This window comes from Cetorhinus maximus, unplaced genomic scaffold (genome assembly GCF_964194155.1).
Source record: "Cetorhinus maximus unplaced genomic scaffold, sCetMax3.hap1.1 HAP1_SCAFFOLD_57, whole genome shotgun sequence".
In the NCBI taxonomy this organism is placed as follows: domain Eukaryota; kingdom Metazoa; phylum Chordata; class Chondrichthyes; order Lamniformes; family Cetorhinidae; genus Cetorhinus; species Cetorhinus maximus.
In genome coordinates, this window is record NW_027596103.1 from 277,203 (window position 1) to 303,635 (window position 26,433).

The following is a 26,433-nucleotide window of genomic DNA, read 5'->3' on the forward strand; positions in this document are numbered from 1 at the left end:
CAAAATTAATACGATACAATTCCGAAGAATAGGCGAATATAAGAGTATCGTTTGTCGATTGTTGATGTTCTTTCAAAAACTTGTGCGTTGTTGCCTTGGCTTGAATTTATTGGCCAACCCTGATTATTAAAATAAGGTAGAGGTGGCTATTATTATTGAAACACTGAATTCAGTGAAAACGACCAGAGTGCGTGTTCTGAAAATAATGAACTGTTCTCCCCTCTCATCTTGCATTGCGTTGCAATAAAATGGTGAAAATGATTTTGCTGAGTTTTAGCAGAGAGAATGTTGAGGCTCCAGAACGTTAGCCAGTCACGTAATTTTTAACAATACAGAACCCAGGGCTGAAAGACTTCAATGCTTGGGGAACTGGATATCATTCAGAAGTCTCGGAAAGCACAGCTGATGACTAGTATCAGTATCCCATTGCATATTAAAAATCACTCGGTGATAGAAGAGGACAACGATAATGTTAAGAGACATTGTCACTAGGGGCAGCACTGAAAGGTCAGCGTTGTCTATTCACTATAACGTAATGATTAGAAAAGTACATGGAGATTTCTGAAGGACTGTCTGATTGGGATCCAGTCAGCCTTAAAGCTGCATTTTTGGAAACAAATGTAGCAAAACGTATCCATTAAACGCAGGAATTGTTGATTTAAAAATATCAATATGTAAAAGGATGGAGCACGTCGGTGATGACTGGCTACAATAGGATTCGTACAACAGAACACTAACGACCTACAGCCAGTTCTGCGGATAGTCGTGAACCAATCTTACAGGTTGCTTTGCTTAGGGACTTATGAAATAAAGCCACCACAAGCAAATCACTGTTATGCGTTCATCGAATCTTTGAATGTCCACCACTGAATAATTTGTAGAAAAGGCAAACGCTCCAACATTGATCAAACAAATGCTGAATCTTTCATGTAATGTAAAGCATATTTTAGCATTCCATGATGAAAGTGGCTTCGGTATGCAAGAAATCCCCAAGGATTATCACTGAGACTGTTATTGCCCTAAAAACCGCAGCAGTTTGAACACGGATTCATAAATATCCTCTTCTCAGTGCAGCTACACACGGCTAAAAGACATTCAGATAATCGCCAGCGCAATTTTGATGGGTATGTGGTAAAGGAAGTTGGATTAATTGCATTTATCTTTCAAAGAGGGAGAATAGCCACCATGGACCGAATGGCGTAATTGTGTGTTGTTTCTTCCAAAGCTTCTCCAAAGAACAGGACGATGGTCAGGGCATCTTTGCGATGGTGAAGCCTGGGTTCCGACGACCTATACCAAAATGAGAAAGTGTCCCCACGCGCCATTGAGTTTTGAGACAACAATTTGAATAAGTTACTGAATTAGGCATCCTGCAGAAAAAAAATGGCTTATTTTCGCTATTATAAGGGGTGTCGAACTTAGGGTTCAAAATGATTCGGAGGAAATGTTGAATATACTGTCTCTGCTTAAATATGACAAGGCACCGGGACCGGACGGGATGCATTAAGGTATATTGTATGAAGTGAGAGCGGAATTTCGGGCACTGGCCATCATTTTTCTGTCTTCGCTAGACGCAGGGAAGGTGCCAAAGGGCTGCCGAATTGCAAACATCATGTCCTTGTTCAAAAAACGGTTAGAGGATAAGCCCAGCATTTACAGACCTGTCAGTTTGATTTCACTGGTGGGCAAGATTCTAGTAGCAATTGTTCGGAACAAAATTAGTTGTCACATGAAAAAGGATATGGATTGATATGTAGGAGCCAACATGGGTGTTTGAAGGGGAAATGGTGTTTACCAAGCTTGCTGGAGTTTCTTGAGGTAACAATAAAGGACACATAATAGAATTGCGAGATAAGCTGTTGCTCATAGAATAAAAGGGGGAGGGGAAACACGGAAGTAAAATTGCTTCAAAAGTAGGAAGCGGATAACAATGGTCAACGGATTTTTATTTTTCGTGTATAGGAAGGCTTGTAGTGTAGCTCCCGGAGTCTGGCATTTGAGCCCTTGCTATTCCTGATCTAGATTAATGAGCTGAATCTAGGTGTGCAGGTGACAATGTCAAAGTTTGTGAATAATACGAAGGTTGGGAACATTGTAAACTGCGAGGAGGACAATTTATAACTTTAATAGGTTATGGACAAAATTGTTGGCATGGGCAGGTAAGTGGCAGATGAAGTTTAATGGGCAGAAGCCCGGGAGGGGTGCATTATGGTTGAAGAACAAGGACAGTAAAATAAAATAAAAAATATGGAGTGACATTTTAAGGGGGTGCAGGAGCAGAAGGACCTTGTTGTACCTGTACAAACGTCATTAATGGTGACAGGACAGGTGCAGAGAGAAGTTAATAAAGAGTGCAGTGTATTGTGTTATATTAATAAGGGCATTGAGTACACGTAGAAGGGGGTAATACTGGATTTCTATACGACATTGGTTGGAACTGAGCTGAAGTATTCTGTACAGTTCATGGCGACAAATTATAGGAAGGAGGTGAACGTATTGGAGAAACTGCATAAGATATTTGCACGAATGGTTTCAGGAGTGAGGAACTTCAGTTACGAAGATAGTTTGAAGAGTTTGGGACTGAGCACCTTGGAAAGCAAAAGCCTCGGAGGAGAATTGATAGATATGTTGGAAATCATAAGGGGGCTGGACAGAGTGGCAGGTAACAGCTGCTCCCACATCTAAAAGGATCAAGAACGAGGGGTTACAGATTGAAAATGATTTGCAGAAGAAGCACGTGTTATGCAAAATCAAAAAAAAAAAACAACTATTTCACACAACGAGTGGTTCTGGGCTGGAATGCACTGTCTGGCAGTGTGTTGGGGGGAGGTTCAATCCAGGCAGTCAAGAGCGCATTAGATGCTTATTTGAATTGAGACAATGTGCAGGGCTATGGGGAAAAGATATGGCAATGGCACTATTTCATAATGCTCATCTGGAGAGCTGGTGCAGACACAATGGTCTTATTGGCCCCCTGTTGTGCTATTAAAATTAAATGGCTCGGTGAAATTGCATGCCATGATATAAACCAAAAAGCGCTCGAAGTACTCAGCAAATCTGGTAGCATTTGTGGAGATACGCATGCATTTAATATGTGGAGACCAATTTGAATTATCAGTGGAATTGAAGAGAGGAAGAACGGAGAGGTTTTATGTTGCTGCACACGGTGGTCGGATCATGCGAAGGCAAAAGGCGAGCTGAGGGATAGACTATAGAGCGAGGGAGTTTAAATTTAAAACATTTAAGGAAACGACAGGCAAAGAGAGAGTGCGAATTGCAGGATTAAGTGAAGAAAGCATTGGTCCAGAGTAGATGGTCATTATAAAAAAAGGTCAGCGCTACCTGAACGTAAAATATCCGAAAGTGTAAATAGTAGCATAAAGGTCTGTTCTGTTTGAAAACATAAGATGTAAACAAGACAGAGGCTGGGACCAGGGCAAAATAAATAGAGAAATAAATTTATGGTTAACAGTAAAATAAATATAAAATACGGAGGGTTCAGGGCTTAACAGTTAAATACTTCGGTGAACTCAAATTTTCAACGTCTCATTTCAGGCGGACCTGGAAACAGTCAGGCACCTGCATCAGGTAATCATCATTTTATTTCATAGGTTCGGCTTTCTCTACTAGTCCATCCTGTTAAATATCAATGCCGGTAAGATTATCAGTGCCTTTTGGGCGCCGGTTAATACCAGTTAAAATATTGCTGCTGTTTTCATAAAAGATATATGGCTTGCTCTGAACCGAGATCATTTTCCGAGGCGATATATCGGTTCGTTTGGCCAATCAATCCTGAGCCCAATAGGCAGCCGATCATTCCTCCGGCGCCCATGTACGGCCTCTGCATTTAAAATATATTGTCGCAACCTGCATTGCGTTGGACCAGTAGCTGTGATGCAATCTTCCCTCGGACTGGGACTTCTGACCCATTCTCTTTTACAGCATTTGAAAAATATTCGTCCCATTCTTCTAGCCATTTAAAATAACAGCACCAGGTTTTATTGGAAGTCTGTTTGACAGCAGTTTTCCCTCACATCCCTCCATTTCACTTTGCAATGAGGCATTTGTGAGGCGGGAAACTGTGCGTATGTAATTTTTTGCGCATCTGTCCTGTAAATGTTTGATAAATTTTCTGATGTTTTCGCAGAGAAAGTGACGCTGCGACTGGTGAATGGGGGCAGTCGTTGCGCTGGAAGAGTGGAGATTCACTACAAGAAAAAGTGGGGGACAGTGAATGCCTACAGCTGGGACTTGCAGGATGCCACTGTCGTGTGTCGAGAGCTGGGCTGCGGGCCAGCGGTCTCTGCACCGGGTGGGGCTCACTTTGGTGAAGGCACTGGTCCCGTTGTGTTCCAGGCTGCTCAGTGCACGGGGACCGAAAGCGCTCTGCGGGAGTGTGCTTCATATGCATGGGGTCACCATTCCTGGTGGCATTCTTATGATGCCGGTGTCATCTGCTCAGGTGAAAAAAACCTATCTGGTTCCTCCCTGCTGACGCCGGATAATCTTCGGGGTGTTCGGGGGAGGGGGAGGTGGGGGGGTGGGGGGGGGGGGGGGGGGGGGGTGGCTGCGGTGGGGTACAATGTGGAAGTACAATAATCAGGGAAACTCTGAAGCTGAAAAGTGAAATGATAAATATTCCAGATTTCCTCAGTGATTATTAATATTCCATTAGCAATCGGATCAGGTTATGCCTTAATTGGTATCACTAGAATTTATTTTGATAAACACTATCCACCTGAAGGGGTAAAACACCAGTAAATCCGTTAAGCGCCTGGCACTCATTGTATTTAAAATCTGAACATAAGACTGGCTGGGAGATCTGAGATTTTACACGGATTTTGATGCTGAGACTCTATTGGGGGCGTGGCGGCTGTGCTGCTGTGGGCGGGGTGGGTGACGGTGCCGGAGGGGATGAGGGGAGAGGGAGTGCGTGTTGGCTATACTTGCTCCTCGTGTTCCAGACTAAAAGTATGGATTGCTGGTGCTTGCACGGGCGTAAGTTGCAATCAAAGTTGCCACGGCTGACAGAGTGCCCCATTCGTTTGCAATTTTGACACATTTTAAAACAGCAAATGTGAGGATCTGATGGGAAAATGGTAATGAACTATTTAACAGATGCATGCATTCGGATGGAGCTCATCCAATCCAGCAGCATACATATTTCCTGTACCCCATCATAACAGATTCTTTAGCATATTGCAAAACCTTCTGTTTGTACTTTTTTGCTGATTGCAACATTGATTTTTCGTCGGAAATGTCCGCAATGAGTGGTTTTCACTGTTCCCACGGACTATTTTAGATTAATAATTCATATAAGGGAAGAGACATGTATCACACACTTGAATAATCCCAAGTATCTGATCATTCTGGACATCCCATAGTCTCCATCGTGAGTTGCCTCAGGTCTTTTTCCATCCTCCCATTGAATTTGCAGAACCTGATGGCTTGGCCATTCCCGCGCCAGTTTACCTGCTCTCACATTTTCGCATTCAGGAGATAAGTCTTTTGCTTCAGCTATAAGTCCAACCTATCCACAATAAATAGACTTGTCTCTTTGTCGTGGCCATTTTCATTTGAGTTAATTTTTTTTCCTTATCTATGCACATTATGTTATGTTCCCTCGAATAAGTTTCCAACCGAAAGCCAGAAAATAGATAGGAGCACTTACAATAATAAACATCTCAAGACACATGACGAGACGATAGAAATTTTTAACAGAATCGAATTTCATACATGTAGCCTTAACATGTTCCCAGTTCTTAATGGGTGTGATCTGACTGGGGCATTTTCTTATAATGAGCTTGATGAAACCCTCACAATTTCATAAGATAAAGCCGTCACATGCTCACTGCCTATTGAAATATATTTCCCAGAAAGTGCCAAACCCAGATTGATGAATGGAAGCAGTCCCTGTGCGGGGAGGCTGGAGATTTACTCGAGTGGATCTTGGGCAACAGTTTGCGGTGATGGGAAATCCTGGTCGTTACTTGAGGCGGAAGCTGTTTGTAAGTCGCTGGGCTGTGGCGCTGGAGTAGCAGCGCCACTTAACGCTCACTTTGGAGAAGGTTCCGATCGTGTTATCGGTCCGCCAAGCTGCGGACACCAACGGGATGTTGGAGTAATCTGTTCAGGTACGAACTGCGATCGTTATAGCGACACATAGTTCAGCGTAGATTTTTATGTGTGGCAGCCTCTAGACTGACAGCGCGGATTAGACACGTTCCCATCTTGATACATTTCAGGCATTATGAATGTGGCATTGCCAGATAGAGTAGATGGCGTCCTTATCCATACACGTCCGTTGCGGGCAGTAGCGCATATATTTTTATAGGAATTCAGGACACCAAGCTACATTGAGGAAGACAGTGCGAGTAATTTTGAAATTTTATGCAGTGGTCTACATTGGGCGAAAGAGAATATTTACTGTGTTTCATTAAATGTTTTCAAAACTTACATTTCGCTTTGTGGCTGTTTCCAGCTGCTCCAAAAGTTAAATTTCTGGGCGGAGTATCTTTGTTGGATTTCCTTGCTGTGGGAACCGAATTCTGAGTCGGGGACGTCTAGTAGATTGCTGGGAAGACCTGAGCTAATTGTGATTTTATGGCATTGGTTCGAACCGTGCCCTCAAAAGCCTTTCTGGTAGTGGCAGAACATTTCATTTTTTTCCACAGTTTATGTATTACAAATCGATAGACAGCTAAGGCCGTCGGCTTTCAGTCAACGTTTTTTGTGGCTTCCTTTTGTCATTTGGATAGAGGTGAGGCAGAGACAAAAAGACAAGTGGTAGTTTTAAGGGATTCTATAATTAGGGGAGTTGATAGCTTCCTTTGTAAGCAGGATCGAGAGTCCCGCAACGTATGTTGCCTGCCCGGTGCCAGGGTGCGAGACATCTCTGCCCGGATTGAAAGGCTAGTAAAGAGGAAGGGGGAGGGTCTACTTGTTGTGGTCCACGTCGGGACAAACAACATAGTAAACAGGACTAGGAAAGAGGACGTGTTTGGGGATTATCAAGAACTAAGTAGTAAATTAAAGAACAGGTCCTCAAGGATTATAATCTCCGGATTACTATCCGAGACACGTGCAAATTGGAAAACGGATGTGAGAATAAGGGAAGTATACACGTGGCCAAAGGAGTGGGGCGGGAAAGAGGGGTTCCATTTCGTGGGGCACTAGCATCATTATTCGAGCAGAAGGGATCTGTACTGTTGGGACGTTCTCCACCTGAACCGATCTGGGAACAATGTTCTAGCGAAAACGGTAAATAGGGTGGTCAACAGGACTTTAATCTAGAAAGTAGGGGTGGAGGGAAGGGTTAAACTCCAAGAAATATGACTAATGGGAAACAAAGCAGCAGGTTAGCGTGTGTGTGTGTGGGTGGGGGCGGGGGGGGGGGCGGGGGGTTTGGGCTGTCGGGGGGGGGGCGGGGGGAGGTGGGTGGGTGGGGGGCGGGGGGAGGGGGTGGACTCAACTTTTTGGAAAGTTATGGAAAAAACTGAAAAGAAAGGAGAGCCCAGGGGAGGCTGTTAAAGTCTCCAGAACACAAAATAGGACAGAGTGTTTGGAAAGGGCTAGGAATCTAATGTTAAGCACATCAGATAATGGGACGACAATGAGAAAGGCGACGGGAAATACAGGACTGAATGTGTTGTAACTAAATGCGCACAGTATATGAAAGAAGGTAAATGAGCGTGTGGCGCAGATTGAAATTGGCAGGTATGATGTGGTGGGCATCGCGGAGACAAGGCTGCAAGGGGATCAGGATGGGGAGGTAAATAGCCAAGGATATACATCCTATCGAAAAGATAGGCAGGTTGGCAGAGGGGGTGGGGTTGCTTTGTTAGGAAGAATTGAAATTAAATCGATAGCAAAAAATGATGCAGGGTCTGATGATGTAGAATCTGTGTGGGTAGAGTTGAGGACCCGCAAAGGGAAAAGAAAAACATAATAGGAGTTATGTACAGTCCTCCGAACAGCAGTCGGGATGTGGGGCACAAGATACACCAGGAGATAGAAAAGGTGTGTAAGAAAGGCAAGGTTACAGTGATCATGGGGGATTTCAATATGCAGGTAGACTGGGAAAATCAGGTTGGTAGTGGATCCCAAGAAATGGAATTTGTGGAATGTCTATGAGATGGCTTTTTGGAGCAGCTTGTGGTGGAGCTCACAAGGGAACAGGCAATTCTAGATTGAGTGATGTTTAATGAGGCAGATTTGCTAAGGGAGCTTTAGGTGAAGGAACCCTTTGGAGGAAGTGACCATAATATGGTAGAATCTACCCTGCAATTTGAGAGTAAAAAGCTGACATCAGATGAAACGGTATTACAGTTGAATAAAGGCAACTACAGAGGCATGAGGAAGGAGCTGACCAGAATTGAACGGGAGATGAGCCTAGCAGGAAATACAGTGGAACAGCAATGGAAAGAGTTTCTGGGAGTTATTTGGGAGACACAGCAAAAATGCATCGCTAGGAAGAAGTAAAATACTAAAAGGAGGACGAGGCAACCATGGCTGACAAGGGAAGTCAGGGACAGCATAAAAGCTGAAGAGAATACATAAAATGCGGCGAAGAGCAGTGGGAAACCAGGGGATTGGGAAGCCTACAAATACCAACAGAGGACAACTAAAAAAGAATTAAGGTGGGAGAAGATTAAATATGAGGGAAAACTAGCCAGTAATATAAAAGACGATTGCAAGAGGTTTTTTTTAGATACATAAAGTATAAGAGAGAGGAAAAAGTGGACATTGGGCCGCTGGAAAATGACGCTGGAGAAGTCGTAGTGGGGAATAAAGAAATGGCGGAGGAACTGAATAGGAACTTTGTGTCAGTCTTCACAGTGGAAGACTCGACTGACATCCCCAAAGTTCAAGAGAGTCGGGGGAGAGAGGTGAGTATGGTGGTCATTAACAAGGAGAAGGTGCTAGGAAAACTGAAAGGTCTAAAGGTGGATAAATCACCTGGACCAGATGGATTACACCCCAGAGTTCTGAACGAGATAGCTGAAGAGATATTGGAGGCGTTAGTGGTGATTTTTCAGGAATCACTGGAGTCAGGGAGGGTCCCAGAGGACTGGAAACCCACTAATATAACCCCCCCGTTTAAGAAGGGAGTGAGTCAAAAGACAGAAAATTACAGGTCGATTAGCCTGACCTTAGTCGTTGGTAAGATTTTATACTGCTTTATTAAGGATGAGATTTCAGAATACTTGGAAGTGCATGGTAAAATCGGGCGAAGTCAGCATGGTTTCATCAAGGGGAGGTCATGCCTGACAAATCTGTGAGAATTGTTTGAGGAGGTAACGTGTAGGTTAGAGAAAGAAGAGCCAATGGACGTTATCTACTTGGACTTCCAGAAGGCCTTTGACAACTTGCCGCACAGAAGGCTGCTCAGTAAGTTAAGAGCCCATGGTGTTAGAAGCAAGGTAGAAGCATGGACAGAAGATTGACTGTCTGGCAGGAGTCAGACAGTTGGGATAAGTGTGTCCTTCTCAGAATGGCGGCCCGTGACCAGTGGAATACCGCAGGGTCAGTGTTGGGACCAGAACTTTTCTCTTTATAAAGTAATGATCAAGATGTAAGAAATGAGGGCTTCCTGGCTATGTTTGCAGATGATATAAAGATAGGTGGGGGGACAGGTAGTAATAAGTAGGCGGGGAGGCTGCAGAAGGATTTGGACAGGTTAGGACAATGGGCAAAGAAGTGGCAGGTGAAATACAACGTGGGGAAGTGTGAGGTTATGCACTTTGGTCGGAAGAATAGAGGCATAGACTATTTTCTAAATGGGGAGAGAATTCTGAAGTCTGGAGTGCAAAGGGACTTGGGAGTCCGAGTCCACGATTCTCTTAACGTTAACTTGCAGTTTGAGTCGGTAGTTAGAAGGCAAATGCAATGTTGGCATTTATTTCGAGAGGACGAGAATATAAAAGCAGGGATGTGCTGCTGAGGCTTTATAAGGGTCTGGTCAGACCGTATTTAGCATATTGTGAGCAATTTTTGGCCCCGTATCTCAGGAAGGATGTGCTGGCCCTGGAGCGGGTCCAGAGGAGGTTCACGAGAATGACCCCAGGAATGAAAGGCTTAACATATGAGTAACGTTTGAGGACTCTGGGTCTATACTCGATGGAGTTTAGAAGGATCAGGTGGGATCAGATTGAAACTTACAGAATACTGAAAGGCCTGGATAGAGTGGAAGTGGAGAAGATGTTTCCATTAGTAAGAGAGACTAGGACCCGAGGACACAGCCTCAGTGTAAAGGGAAGGTCTTTTAGAACAGAGATGAGGATAAACGTCCTTAGACTGGGAGTGGTGAATCTCTGGATTTCATTGCCACAAAAGGCTGTGGAGGCCAGGTCATTGAGTGATTTTAAGACCGAGATAGATAGGTTCTTGAGTGGTAAGGGGATCAATGGTTTAGGGGAGAAGGAGGGAGAATGGGGTTGAGAAACTTGTTAGCAATGATTGAATGGCGGAGCAGACTCGATGAGCCGAATGGCCTAGTTTCTGCCACTATGTGTTGTGATCAGAAGGAAACTCAGTTACAAATGTGGCGAAGACCGATGGAAATGTCAAATGTGTTTCATGTGGACGGGGTGAAGATGTTCCATGACCATGACCATGCTAGTCCAATAGATGTAGTCTAGTTTATAGAGAAGGTAGATGGTGGCAATGATAGATATGATGGACTGATTGATAAGGCTGATTTTGAAATTCCCGAATTTAACACCCTGTGCAGAAGCTGGCTAACACAGAGGTATTAGCGGACCTGAATGAGGAGCCACCCCATCTCTATCTTCAAGAGAGGAAATAACTAACTTCCCTATTTAAGGATCATTTATTTACATGTGCAGGCAAGCCCGGGCGAACCACTTGGGGTAGCACCGGGTGGATCAAGCGGAAGATACTCCAATTATAAATAAAATAATTAACCCCAGCTGATTCAATCCCAGTGAACTGGCAAAGCTTGAGGAGGAGTTGAAGTTCACGTTAGCTAATGAATGCTTTGACGATATTTAAAGTCATTTGAACTCTGCTCTTGTACTGGAACGGAAATAAAATAGCTCCGGAAGATTTTGCATTGCTTTTCAGAAAGTTAGTGTTGTAACTAACTTGGACTCCTATCCTGTACCACAACTTGAGGATTGTGTTATTTGGTTGGGCAACTCTGCTTTCGTTAACAATGCTAATTTGTTCAATGAATATTGGCAAGATCTCTTGGCCAACGACGGCAAAAAACAGCCCTAAGTTTGTAAAAGCAGGTGGTCTACTCCAATGTAAATTCACAAACATTGGTATGAAAAAAAAATGCACCATTCTTTATTAATCTATCAGCTGATTGTCGAAATCAGTTCTATGCATTGATCAGAGATCCAGGTGCAGGGAGTCTTGTAGTCATCGTGCCAGACATTTAAGAGCTTTGTTTGAAACCCTGGACACAACTAACCGTGTGATAAAACAGCATAAGCGATATTGCCCAGGCTACCCTTAGTCGACAGGTTTACATTTTTTTGTCGAGGTAAATTGTGGCTTCAATAGCCCAAAGGTTGGGCAATAAGGAACGTTTCTCTCACCAAGACAGTGAAAGAAGTGCGATGAGTCCTCGGGATATGCGTGTTCTAAAGGAGATTTGTCCTGAATTCAGCTCAGTCGTCAGCACATAAACATATTTGCTGGGGCGAGAAAACGTGGTGTTCAAATGTCGCGTGCTCTGCCAAAAGACCTTCGAGACATTTAAGGCCATTAATTAAAATAATCATTTTTCACAACAAGTGGTTTCTGGTTGACATATCGAATGCTTCCAATTGACCTTTGTTCACGTGCAGACGAAAATTTCGAACTGAATTAACGCCTAATTTTCGATGGTCAAGCATTTTCTAAATCTCGATTTGTATAAGCCATTCACGGCGGCCAACTATGACAATACCTCAAGGGGGTAAGGGACAGGAATGCTCCAAGAAGGATATGTCTAAAATTGGAAGACCAGTTAGTGAGTTCGCTGGGAAGGTTAACAAGCGTCAAGAAAGGTGCTGGACCATTGAAAATTAGGTTTTTAGCTTTGCACTGACTCTTCCACTTTTTGAAGTACACGTGGCAAATAATAAAGGAAGGTCTGAGATATGCAAACACAATGCACTTGTTTTCTTCGAAACATTCAGAAGCACAAACCTCGGGATATTCCATAGGTTAACAAAATCTACTCCATAAAATGTGTCACAATAACCTCAAATGCAATGTTTCCTGGGATCTGAAATATCTAAGTTCAGTGACACGAGATTGGCTTAAATATATTCATTACAATTAATGCAAGGATAAGTGTATTCAAATTAGTTGGAGAGAGCGGAGCTGCTCAATACAATTTCACAATTTTCAGATAATACAAATAATCATACAGAGCAAAGATTTGATCAAAGAAAATATGACTCTGAATATTCAAGATATTAAATACAACAGGGGATGTTCAGAAGGGAAGTTGAAGAAATGAGTGATAATGCATGTTAGCCCATTTTATAGTTCGCTTATTTTTCATTTCTTCTGAAGTCACAAACGCCAAAGAACAATTTGACCTTTCAACATTTCCGCAAAGTTAAATTTAATATCATTGTTTAAAGATATCAAAAGTGTGGGACTGGAGATAAACGGGAGCATGGCATTTAATGGAATATAATTGCAGAACATAATCTGAATTGAGTAGCCGACACTAACATGATGACGGCAGATAATAAGGAATTACAGTCAAAAGTATTGGTAATAATAACATAGTTGACCCAAGATAGATTGACTTAAATGCATAGCAATTTTTCAGGTATGATAATTTCAATTAAATGTATTTAGCAAAAGACTCAGGAGCTCCTAGAAATGCATTACGGGTCATAATTATGTGCGCAAGGACGAGACAGCATTCACAGAATGGTAGAAAGATGGTCTAGACAACGTTGGCGGTCACTTTGATAGCTTAACAGGGTTTCCTTAGGCCAAGGCACCTGTTCCAGGATAATTAACCTGAGAAATTGTCAGTAAAAGAATTACATTAAGAAGAGGCAAGTGTAAATTTGAAATAGATTTGCTAATGAAAATAGTTGAACTACAGGCTAGGTTTCCAACAAGAAGCCCGGCGAGGAGGGTGTGTGTGTGTGTGTGTGGCGGGGGGGAGGGGGGGTTACCTCTTGCAAATTCCGAACTTCGCAGGCGATAGCAGATATATTGAAATGAAATCGATGCCGGAAATGGAAGCTTATAGAATTTGACGTCCGTAAATCTTTCGAAATCCAAGCCAAACGCGATTGGAACAGGAACAAAACGAATAAGGTAATACAAGGGTCAACGTCAAATTGGAAGAATATTGCAGATGCAGCATAAATGTAACCTCAAATATAATTTAAACACTGGTAAAAAGTGAAACGATAGTCGAAAACAATAAGGGGAGAGGGGCAACAACGGAATACACCAGCCAATCAGTCTATTATCGCGGATAGGGTAAAGGTTATGCTGGATAATCCGCCTCAAAATTTAACAAATAAGTAGACGTAAAAAAAAATAATAGTTGTAAAATTAAAGTAAAGGCCCGCACAGAGCAGCTGGAGGTTAATTGCATTTGATTAACTGACTGCCTTCATAAAGTACTTGTGAGATCTGATGTGTTTGACTGTTTTTTTGTTTATAGCCTTTCAAATATAATCTTAAGAAAGCATGTTTGAGTGAATAGACTTGCTAGTGAGATTGAAACACGTACGATGAAAAGTGCAGGGCCTGTGTGGGGACAAATTGGCCAAGGGAACAGGACAAGAATTTAACTGCGAAGCTTCTTTGTTTCAAGTGTGGCGCGATGCCTCCCTATGACTGAAATTGCGACAAAAATCATTATTTTGTATATGTTAATGATCTGTAGATGGCACCTTCTCAGGATTTAGCTATGGCACCAATGTCAGAAATGCAGTAAATAATGACATGGTTAATAATATGCTTTAGGAGGTGATATATGGACAGTTGGAATTGGCGCAGCATATTTCCCAGGGGCTGGTGATTATTGTTGCGGGAAGAATGAGGGGTGGCAATTGAAATGAAAAGCATTTTATTAAACGGATAAAAAGACCATCGAGACGGCCGTGCATGCATGCAATTGCTTTTGGATGCGCCAGTTGAGAATTTTGATCTAAAGGCACTTGATAAATAGACTCAAATGGTGTAAAGAGGAATTATGCTAAACAGTGATAAAGCAATGTTTATGCATCAGCTTGCATATTGCAGTCAATCTTGAGCAGGAAATTGTTTGCGAATATATCACAGATCGTTCGGCTCTGGGGGGACGCTTTCTAAACTATTATTGTGATCCTTTGTAGGGGTGCGGGGGAGGGAGGGGGGTGGTCGGCGGTGGTGTGTGGGGGGGTGGGGGGAGAGGAGTGGGTGAGTGGGGGTTTAAAGTGTGGAATATCAGTTATGTCGAGAGACAAGAGGAAATGTGATTAACCTACTTGCATCAGAAAATGTTTTTGACATATTTCAAATAGAGAATAGTCACCTGGAATGGATTTAAAAAGATAAACAACATTGCACTGTAACAGTGATCAAAGGATTGGTATTGAGAGAACCACAATTAAAGTATTTAGTATAGGGGTTGGGATGTTATGGTGAGGTTGTAAAACACATTGGTGAGGCCAACTTTGGTGTATTGTGTGCAGTTCTGGTCTTCTAACTGCAGGAAGGATATCAGTAAGATTGAGAGAGTGCAGAGAAGATTTACATGGATGTTGCCAGGTCTTAAGGAGTTGAGTTACAGGGAAAGATTAAACAGGTTAGGAATTTATTCCTTGGAGCGTAGAAGAATGAAGGGAGATTTGATAGAAGTTTACAAAATTGTGAGTGGTATAGACAGAGTAAATGCGAGTAGGTTCTTTCCACTTAGATTTGGAGAAATAAACACGAGTGGACATGGCTTTAGGCTGAAAGGGGAAAGGATTAGGGGGAACATTAGGAGGAACTTTTTCACTCAGAGAGAGGTGAGAGTGTGGAGCGAGCTACCATCTAACGTGGTAAATGCGGGCTCAATCTCTAGTTTTAAGAATAAATTAGATAAATACATGGATGGGAGAGGTCTGGAGGGTTATGGACTCGGTGCAGGTCAATGGGACTCGCGGAATAATATTTTGGCACAGACTAGAAGGGCCGAATGGCCTGTTTCCTGTGCTGTAGTGTTCTATGGTTCTAAAGCTATTTGACCAGCAAACTGAAGCAACATGGATAAAAAAAATCCAGTGAGTTCATATGATCTGGAATATATGAGCGGAAATTGTACAAGCAGTTTAAGTAACAATTGGCAATTCTAAAGGATATTGGAGAAATACGTGAAGTTGGTAATTTAGGTGTTAGTCACAAAGAAAAACAGCGCGGACTAATTTGGCTAATTCTTTCAGACAGCCGCCATATGATTGTGGTGCCGAATGATATCTTCCTCCAAACTTTCAGTCATTGGTTCTTTTAAACCGTATCGTGCAGGGTTGAATTGTTGAGGGTGTGACAACAACGAGGAAGGAGTTGTTCTTCGGCTAGTGCCCGCAGGGGCTTCCAAGTATAAATAGATCAGATTCCACACCAGAAATCAGCAACTTAAGATAATAGTGCAGTAGTTTGAATGTTACCTTGAAAGAACGTAGAGCATAGGATTTATGGACAATATGAACAATATCAAGGCAGGGCTTGGGGAACTAATGTTCATCACAGGCCTGCATGCCGATTCAACTTTTCAAAAATTTAGGTAGTGGCTGAACTGAAGGAATAGAGATTTGATAAGATCTAATTTCCACTTGTCACTAATATATGAGGCGCTGATAATTGTTCCGTAAAGGAGACAGTAACTGCAGTAAGCAGAGATAACACCTTGCACGGGGCATCGAATGAATATTTGTGGGTAGCGTTCAGGAATAAAAAAGGGGCAGGCACATTGTTAGTTGTTTTTTTTAAGACCCCCTGATAGTCAGTGGGAAATTGAGGAGCAATTGTGTGCACAATTGGCGGAGCTTTACAAAAACAATAGCAATAGGCTATATTATATGAGGTGATTGCAACTGTCCTAAACTTAATTTGGATAGGCATAGTGTTAAGGGCTTGGATGGAGTGGATTTCTTGAAATGTGTACAGGAGAACTTCTTAGGCCAATATGTAGAAGGTCCAACAAGGGAAGGCGCAGTACTGCACCTAATGCTGGGGAATGAATCCAAACATTTGGCTGAGGTGGTGGTGGGGGAGCGTTTTAGTGATAGCGACCGCAACGTGGTACAATTTTAGCTTGTTATGGACAAACAAATCGACAAGTTGCAGAAAAGTTTTGGATTGGGGGAGAGTGGATTTTAGTAAAATAAGGCAGGATCTGGCAAAGGTAGAGGAGGAAAAAGCTAATTGTCTGGGGGGCTCAAAAGGACAATGGGGTGGGTACCGGCTCGGCAGATTCCCTCTAGTGTGATAGGAAGCAGTAACAAGCCCAGAGAACACGGATGGCCAGGGATATTCAGGATACGGTTAGAAGGAAATGAGAGGCATTTTACAGGAATCAAGGGAATTAAATCAGCTGAGGCATTATTGGAGCACTGAATGTGCAGGGGGGAGTTTAAGAAAGCAATTAGGACAGCAAAGAGGGGATATGAAAAAGCTCTAGCTGGTAAAAGTAGCGAAAATCACAAGATGTTCTATAAGTTTATCAATGGAAGAGGATAACCAAGGAAAGAGTAGGGGCCATTTTGGATCAAGGGAGCAATTAATTGGTGGAGTCAGAGGGCATCGATACAGTCTTAAACGAATGATTCACATCTGTCTTCACTCAAGAGAATGAGGGTGAGTGTATCGAACTCGTGGAGAGAGAGAGCGAGGTTCTTGAGCAAATTGACCGAGGGAGTGAAAAGGTATTGGAGGTGTTAGCAGGCTTAAGAATGGACAAATCTCCAGGTCTGAATGTTGTGTGTCACAAAATGCTAAGGGAGGCAAGGTGCGAGATCATATGGGCTCACATCCAAATTTATAATTCCATTGTGGCCACGGGGGAGGTGCCAGAGGACTGAAGAAAAGGTAATGTGTTTCTGCTATTTACGAAGGGTAGTATATTTAAGCCAATGAAATGCAAGCTATTGAGTCTCACTTCAGTGGCAGGGAAAGTATTGGAGAAAATTCCGAAGGACAGAATCTATCTCCACTTGGAGAATTAATGTTTGATCAGCGATACTCAGCATGGCTTTGTCAGAGGCACTTCATGCCTAACAAACTTGATTGTATCTTTTGACAAGGCCACAAGATGTGTCGACGAGGGTAGTGCAGTTGATCTAGTTTATGTAGTTTTCAGCAAATCCTTTGACAAGTTCCCACATGGGAGACTTATAAAGAAGGCAAATGCACATGGGAAATAGGGTCATTTTATAAGGTGGATTAAAAATTTTTTGAGTTGTAGGACAGAGTGGGTGATGACAAACGGTTGCTTTAGTGACTGGAAGCAGGAGTCCAGTGGCGTACCACAGGGATCTGTACTGGGTCCTCTATTTTCGTAATTTATCTAAACAACTTAGATGACTCTGTGGGGAATGATTAAAAAGATTGCGGATTACACAGTGTTCAGCCGGGTGGTTAATAGTGAGGTTGCTGTCTTTGGCAACAGGAAGTTATAGATGCGATGGTAAAAGGGGCAGATAAGTGGTAGATGGAATTTAACCCTGAAAAGTGTGAAATGATACCATTTGGAAGGATTAATTTGACAAGGAGTTATCAATGGACGGATGACACTAGGAAGTAATGAGGAACAAGGGACCTTGGCCTATGTGCTGATAGATCTCTGCAGGCAGAGGGGCATTTTAGTGGGTTGTTGAAAAAGCCAAATGCATTTATCAAACGAAGCATAGGTTACAAAAGTAGCGAGGACATGTTGGAGTTGTATAGAAACTTGCTGAGGCCACAGCTTCAGTATTGCTTGCAGTTCTGGTCGCCACATTATAGGAAGGATCTGGTGCACTGGGAGGCGTGCAGACGACATTCACCAGGATGTTGCCTGGGATCAAGCATTTAAGTTATGAATGAAGGTTGGATAGACTTTGGTTGTTTTCACTGGAGCAGAGAAGACTGAGGGACGACCTGATCGAGGTGTACAAGATGATTAGGCCCTGGACAATTTGAATAGGGAGCAACTATTCCTCTTAATTGAAGGGTCAGTCACGAGATGGCATACATTCAAGGTGAGGGTTAGGAGGTTAAGCGGTAATGTGAGGTAAAATGTTTTTACCCAGAGGGTGGTGACGGTCTAGAGTGCACTGCATGCGAGCGTGGTGCTGACGGGTTGCCTCACGTTCTTTAAAATGTACCTGGACGAGCACTTGGCACGTTATAACATTCAAGGTTTTGGGCCTAGTGCTGGTAAATGGGATTAGTTAGGTAGGTCAGGAGTTTAACACTTGTCGGTGCAGACTCGATGGGCCGATGGGTCCCTTCTGCACTCTTTGATTCTGTGATACTGTTTAAATGCAAGCATTCCATTCCTATCGGGCAAGTACAAAAGCTTATATTTGAGCAAGCCTGGCGTATCTGCAGTTCAACCGTAGTAAGCATGATGAACATCACTCAGAATCTGGGGAGGGGCAAATGGGTTTGCGAACAACAGTGAGAAGAGCTCAATTTCTGCGAAATTTCAACAATGTGAGTTTTTTACTCAGTGTTTGAAAATATGTCACTTATGCAATCGAGCAGTTTACAAGCATAAAAAGCTTCCGGGAATGGTCACTGATCACTTAGTCCTTCTTGTGCGCAGATCAAGAACATGGAGCCCAAACTTCAATTGGAGATGGGCCAATCAGCAGTGATAACATGAGGCACATGGATGTAGAGAGAGAGTGCAGTGAACCACAGACATTTGCTGCCCCAATCTACAGATGTAATTTTGTGAACTGAGCTCCTTGTTTTCCCTGCACATTAGATAATGAAGAGATGTAAAGCAAAGGTAGAAATTCGCAATCGAGGTAGCGATTAACCATGAGATTATTAAATAGTGAGGCCGGTTCCTTGGGCTCCACAGTTTGTTTCAGCATCAATTTGCTGGGCAGTAGCAGCATTAGCAGATGAAGGAGGAATAGTATCACGGCCAAGTGTAGCACAGAAGGTAATAGGCGCAGCAGCAATAATTGTATTAGCTGCAGTAATGTAATTCGCAGCAATAGAATAACGGTAGCAATAGTAAAATATCAGTAATAATAACACTACCAGTAATAATATTAGAATCAGCATTTGTGATGGCGTTAGCAATAGTCATGCAAGTAGTAATAGTCATTATCGTAACACTAATTGCTAATGCTTCTGTTGAAATGGATGGAAATTAAATGAGAATCCGAATTATATTATTTTCGGTTTAACGATGCAAATTGTGATATTATTCGTCGGTGATGATGGACTAATTGTTATTATCATCACTGTTTAGATCACACAGATCTCAGGCTGTCATCGGGGGCCACCCGATGCTCTGGCCGGCTGGAAACACAACACGGAACTCAGTGGGGTACGATTTGTGATGTTTACTTTGTTTTGGAAGACGCCGGTGTGGTCTGTGATCACCTTCGCTGTGGGGCAGTGGCTGAAATATTGGGAGGAGCTCACTTTGGGAAGGGAACCGGCCCAGTGTGGAGAGAGAACTACAGATGCCGGGGCAACGAATCCAGCTTTTGGGATTGTCCAGTTTCATCCTGGGATCAAATTCAATGTTCGCATGAAAATGACGTCAGTGTTATCTGCTCAGGTGAGACCTGTCAGTGTATTGATCTGAATTACACCAGCTGTTACAGTTTCTTCGGAATGAATTTAGCCTGTGTTGTTTTTGTCAGGGCAAATTATCTACAATAGAAAGGGTTTGGTATTGTTCAATTCAAGGTCTCATATAATGCTGATTATCCTCATTCGAATGTATCCAGAACATTTTTTTTCAGAAATCACCAACAAGAGCTGTTGACACAATGTTTAAGCCTCAAAAACCGGACCTCGATTTGCTTTACAAATGCTGTACCTGCCTTTATTTGTACTTGTCCTGTCAAGGAGTGATGATAGATCTTGAAAGGAACGGATTTACCTCCCACCCCAAATGCCCATTGAAATTGTGATGGTCAGCCGACTTCTTGAATGTTCACGGTGCAACCACAGTGCACTTCGCAAACGAATTCACGTCTTTTAATCCAGCTACGATAAAAAATAGCTTCAAATCAGGTTTATTTGGAATTTATTGGATCTTGAAAGTAGTGATGGTCTTCCTATGCACTTGCCCTTCTATAAGCTGATATTTCAGACGACTCAGAGAGTTCCTTCAACAGTTCTGGTAGATTGTGTAACCGGCAACCACAGTGTGAAAGTGCAGGATAAAATCAATAATTCTTCAAAGGGTGGTTTCAAAAGTGCTGGTGGATCCTGGATGCTCGAGAACCTTTTTTCCTGGTCATTGGAGCTGCATCCATCAAGAAATGGGATATTCCACCAAAGCTTTAATATGTCCAAGTGGGGACATTGGTTCCAGATTAACAGTTCTCACTGTTAGATGAAGAGCAATTTAATCGTCAAAAAGGTTTTTGGATTTTTATTTTACGGACACCACAGAGGAGGAAGCGTCATTAAGTGTTGAAGCCTCAGTTAGGCAATGTATTGAACTGCTGAGGCGCCGAGGGTTATGGAGTTCAGTCAGGAAAATTGAGTTAAGACCACAGTCAGATTAGCCGTAAAATTATAGAACGATGAAACAGTCTAGATTTGTCAAATGGCCTTCTCCTGTTCCTATCACTTACTGATTGACATTTTCTAATGTTGTAGACGTTGGAAAGGTTTATGGGGTGATTCAGTCATCACAGAATATCCAACCTCCCTACTGCTCCTGTAGTTAGAGTCTTTATTTGCCTGCTCCAGTTAGTTTACTGGACAGTGTCAATGATTCATATTGGCTGGGCTTAGACATTCTCTTCTTGGTGATGCTCATTGCCTGGCAGTTGTGTGGCGCGATTTTCACTTGCCACTCATTAGCCCAAGCTTTGTTTTCATCCAGTTGTTGATACTTGAAGACACGGACTACTTGCCTACCTGATGAATGCAGAATTGCACTGAAGACAATTAAATCATTAACGAACATCCACACATTGAAATGATAGTATCGAATAGGTAATTGAAAAGGCCTATATAAATGGTTTGTCTTAGGAAACCACCCTGAGGAACTAATGGAGTGCTATGCTTGAATTGAGATGATTTGCCTTCAGTCATCACTGCCATTTTTCGTTTTGATAACGGCTTCTTAATATCGCACTCAGTGAAATGATGCCAGGATGTCAAGGGCAGTTGCTGTCACCTTACCTTTGCAATTAAGCCCTTTTTTTTCCATGTTTGGGCCAAGGTTGTTATGTGGTCTGAAGCTGAATGTTCCTGACAGAACCCAAAATAAACATCAGCGAGTAGATTATTGTTGATCATGTGCCACTTAAAAATAATATCTAAGACACCTTCAATTCCTTAGCTGATGTTGGAAATTACAATAGAATGCACTAGAGTTGTGCAAAAGGTTACTCAAAAGCACATGCACATGAGTAATTAGGGTTGGACAATAAATTCAGATTTTGCTGGGGATACAAATGCCGAATTAATGCATGACAAAGGAACATCCGGTCCCATAGTGTTGCGCCGTTTAATTACAAACTTATTCCCACGATTCACAAAGTCACATTTGGGCGTAATATGGTCACGGATACGCCCAACAATTACACGGTTTGGTGCGCTGCATTCGCAGTGAGTACACATCAAAAGCTCTCTAAAGCTTCGAAGAGCGTTTGGACGTCAAAGAAAGCTCCCTATCAAATGTAAATTGTTTGTTGCCCCCTATATGAGTTAAGGAGAACTGTGAATATTCAGAAGCCTTATAAGCCCCTGGACTTCGATCAGGGCACATAATAATCTCTCGGCTTCACGGAAAGTTCACGTTGTGTTCCATAGAAAACCAGAGCCAGCTGCTTGCAAATCATTTAAAGTATAATAACTGAGAAAAGGAAATCCTGGGTAACATCAGATTATGTAAATTGTGAGTAATTATATGTATAAAAAATGTTTACGCTTAAGTCCAATATTAACTGAGCAAAGATGATCCCGGGTATCTGCTATTTTGGCTAAAATTTAACCATTGGTCTCAAATTCTTGCAATTTATAGGCGATAATTGGTCGCTTAGACTGACTAACGGGGGAAGCCGATGTGATGGGCGAGTTGAAACATACAGCAGCGGAATCTGGGGGCGAGTGCAGGACTCCCTGTGGGACCTGAATGATTCCAAAGTGGTCTGCAGAGAGTTAGGCTGCGGTGACGCGATAGCCGCTTATAACTCTTCAAAGTACGGAGAGAGTGAAGGGCCTGTGTGGGTGAATTATGTCCAGTGCGAAGGAAACGAATTACATCTTCAGAATTGCAGCTCATTTCTATTTAATTCGTCTCTCACTGACAGCAACGACGTGGGAGTTTTGTGTTCAGGTAACGAATATTTCAATTCACAGATCAAATGGAAATAAAACGCTAATTTGATGAGCAAAGTGCTGAGTTAGGTTACTTACTCTGTATCGCTGAAAGCAGTGGGGTGAATGCAGAGGGGTGGATGCAGGGAGAAAGGACGCAAGCAGCCGTGAATTGTAACAAGGATGAGAATTTTTGTAGCGCTTTCAACGGAGGGAAAAGCCGAAAGAAACTTAACAGAAGCGCAATCAGACAGGAAATTGACACAGCGAGGCGTTAGAAAACTCTTGGCTAAAAAGTCTTCATAGACGGATATTTCACGAAGGGGTGTCATAATTAGAAAAGGAGAGGTGTTTTGGGAGGAAGCTTTGATCCTACGTCGATGACGGCGAGAGATATGATGCGGTTCATGTACTCTATCTGAGAAACTTATGAAAGCAGAGGTCTGGAGAAATAAAGAAATTGGTTAGCGCCAGTGGTGGTCATTGTGTTAAGCTGGAAGTGCAAGAGTGAGAGCGGGTGGGTCAGGGACTCACTTTCAAATTGGAAGCAGTGGTGGATGGGAAAGCAATGTAAACCTGGCAAACAACGTAAATAAGCTGATGCGCGTGAATGTGATCTGCTACGTTTCAGCCAGCAGAGCACCGGTTAAAATGAAGTTCTTGGCAGGTGCAGGATAGGAAGCGATTGGGTGCGGTGAGCTGGGCTGGCGTGGGGAAGCGCGAAGTTGTCTAGTGGCATTGAAATCTTCGATTCTGGAGTCGACAAATTCACGCATGCGTCGTTTATCAGCAAATGAGAAGATAGTGGTGAAGGTGAACGCTGATGTACTTGTACCTGCTGACCAATAATATGTGGAGTTGGGCATTAGTGCAGGCATGACACCATAATCCGCAGAAAGCATTCTGTTCTACTGCGCAGTATAAAAGTAGAAAAGTGCTCGAGCTCTGTTGGTCTAAATTTGATTTGGCAATGCATTAATTTTAACAGAAATTTAATCCTGCACTTTTGAATCTATTATTATGCAGTACTTAAATCTAAACAGAGGCTCACCTTCCGAAACGTTGTATGTATATTCTGCAGTGCGTAGCTATGTGCAGAATTTCTGCCGATGTACTCGAGTGAGATACAGCATGTATATACACGCGCAAGGATGGGGTTCTATGCTGATGTAGGAGCACTTACATACTTACACACATTGGAAATTAGACCAGCACAGCCGCAGGCCATCTCCATTCACCTGAGTACTGAAAATTGTAAGACAGTTGAATTGAGGCTGTGTGGCTTTCATTCAGCAGTACGCAGATGAAGTTACCAATAGGCCAATAAGACTGTGAATTAGTATGAATTGAAGGGATCTAGCGATTTTAACGTCAGCCAATGGAAATAAAATGCAATAGGCAGCCAGAATTAATGTAAAACAAAAGTGACAAATATAGTTAGCATTATTGGATGAGGAACAGATACAGTTGTAAAACGTGTCTAGAAAATCACTGTTTAAACATAACATGACTAGACGTTTCAGTAGGAACAAATACAATTGGGAAAACAAGACGTGCAGAGAATTCCGCACAACAATGGTTGAACTGGAGGCCATAAATACTTTCGTGAGATGCATGAATATTTGAAGCATTTGGGTGTTATATATCTTAGTAATAGTTCCGTGTGGAGAGATGCTTTGTCGGAAAACTCAGAAACACATGAGCAAATTATAATCTTGCTCTCTTGTTGCCTAACAGAACACATGCAGATAAGACTGTCCGACGGTGGCAGTCCATGTGCTGGCCGAGTTGAGGTTTATTACGATGGAATCTGGGGATCAGTCTGTGATGATTCCTGGGATGTAGCCAACGCTCACGTTGCTTGCAAACAGCTGGGTTGTGGAAATGCATTGGAGATGACGCTTCCTGATTCTTGTAGACCTGGCTCAGGCCCAGTTTGGTTGGATGAGATAAACTGTTCGGGTAACGAATCGTTTCTCTGGGATTGCCCTTCAGCTCCATGGAGTAAACATGTCTGTAGTCATAAAGAAGACGTGAGGATCATGTGCTCAGGTAAGAAAGCTCTTAATATGCTAATTGTCTGAGGATTCATACGGAGGAATATACAAATGAATCATAAAGAAACCACAACATAAAATAAGGCCTTTCAGGCCAACTGTCGCATTTCTGCCGTCCGGATTATAAACTTGAAATATTTCAGCTAGCATTATTTGCTTATCCTTCAATTTAATTTTCCCCTGGGTACATATGTAGCCTCTTTGTAAAGACATGTGTGCTATTTGAGTCAACTGTTACACGTGCTCTAAGTTCCCCTTTCGAGCCACGTACTTGGTAACAACATACAAAAAAATATTCTGTACATCATATTGTATTTACTCATTTGCGTATTTATGGTACCATCATTGCACTTTGCCAGTTTATGGAAGATTGTTATCTCCATATCGCTGGACACCTTTGCCCCTGTACTTAATTTACCCTCTTATTTTACATGCAGTTCGGGGTCCCTTTATGTTTCTTACCGAAATTCACCATGCCAGCTTGTTCAATGTTAATATTAAGCTCTAATTAGCTCACCCATTCTGCTCGTATATTAAGGTGTCATTGCATTATTATTTTCAGCAGCCTTTCTTAGTGTTAATTGAACAAAGTGATTTTCTGCCTCCGAAATGATATTACAGTTTATACTTCCGATTCCCAAATTGAAGTTGTTGTTGTACATGTTCAGCAGTCGTGACCTCAGTGGCCCGCAAAACATCTTCGCGATTCTGATTAACTATCTTTAGAAGGGACTTGGATTTTGCAGTCAGTTTTCTACCCATTTTTAGACTGATTCCATAGCGCAATAGCTCTGAGTTCAGTAATGAATTTACATTTGAGTTACCTTCTCGAATGCCTTTTGAAATTCGCGCATATGAACTTATTCTGCATTGTGTACTCTTTCTGAAACTTCCTCAAATCAATCAATACCGTTTCTCAGCTAAGTGTGGCTTAGCCTTTAAAATCCTTCTAATACTTCTTCTTCGTACATTTGGAGTACAGCTGTTTTCTACTACAATTCAGAAGTAATAATTGGCGACAAGGTAACAAGGACGATGCATCTTGTGTTGTCCTACACAATATTAATGGAGTTAGCAAGCTGATTATTTGTTGCTTCATTGGTAGAACACAAAGAGCTGCGGCTGGTGAATGGAATGCATCGCTGTGAGGGGAGAGTGGAAGTGTTCTACAATGGGACCTGGGGAACAGTGTGCTCTGAATCACTGGACAGCCATGATGCAGAAGTGATCTGTAAACAGCTACAGTGCGGTCACCTCGCTTCTATTGATTATTACGCTCGGTTATTTGGAGAAGGATCCGGACCTATTTTGCTCGATGAGGTGGAATGCATGTCACACGAGTCGACCATTTGGCAGTGTCAGACAGACCCGTGGGGTAAACACAATTGTCATCACCGGGAAGATGCAGGCGTTGTTTGTTCAGGTAACGCAACATACATCGCGATGTGTGGGTGTTATTTCAGACATTGTGGTCTAATGCAATCAGCACATTTCCTTTCTCAACAGGAGGAAACTTGGCGAAGGAGCGGGCGCACAGTGCAAATCATTGAGATGGAGAATCAGATGTTTGCTTCTCTTTATTAAGCCAACTATTTGTCTAGTACTCCTTGATTTTGCTACAGAAACAATAATCAGCTATTCCCTTGACAGAGTCGGGTTTAGGTTTGCGCCTGGCTGGAGGTAACAACAACTGCTCCGGAAGAGTGGAGATATTGTTCAACAACAACTGGGCAGCGGTGTGTGATCACTCCAGGGGTATGGCCGATGCCAATGTTGTCTGCAGACAGCTGGGTTGCAGTTCCGCTCTTAGGACCACTGGAGGGGCCAATTTTGGCCAGGGTGAAAGTGATATATGGATGAATGGAGTGGAGTGCACCGGAGAAGAATCATTTCTGTCCGACTG

The 26,433-nt window shown here is 42.6% G+C and overlaps 1 protein-coding gene across 1 annotated transcript; it reads left to right on the plus strand.

The window, feature by feature from the left end:
• Nucleotides 1–2,463: 2,463 nt before the first annotated feature.
• Nucleotides 2,464–26,080, plus strand: LOC144672825 (scavenger receptor cysteine-rich domain-containing protein DMBT1-like). The gene is made up of 7 exons (XM_078534805.1): nucleotides 2,464–2,662; nucleotides 4,148–4,462; nucleotides 5,877–6,134; nucleotides 19,433–19,747; nucleotides 24,211–24,525; nucleotides 25,636–25,953; nucleotides 26,037–26,080. Exons 1-7 carry the CDS (start codon nucleotides 2,464–2,466, stop codon nucleotides 26,078–26,080), a joined length of 1,764 nt encoding a protein of 587 aa, XP_078390931.1.
• The last annotated feature ends 353 nt before the right edge of the window (nucleotides 26,081–26,433 follow it).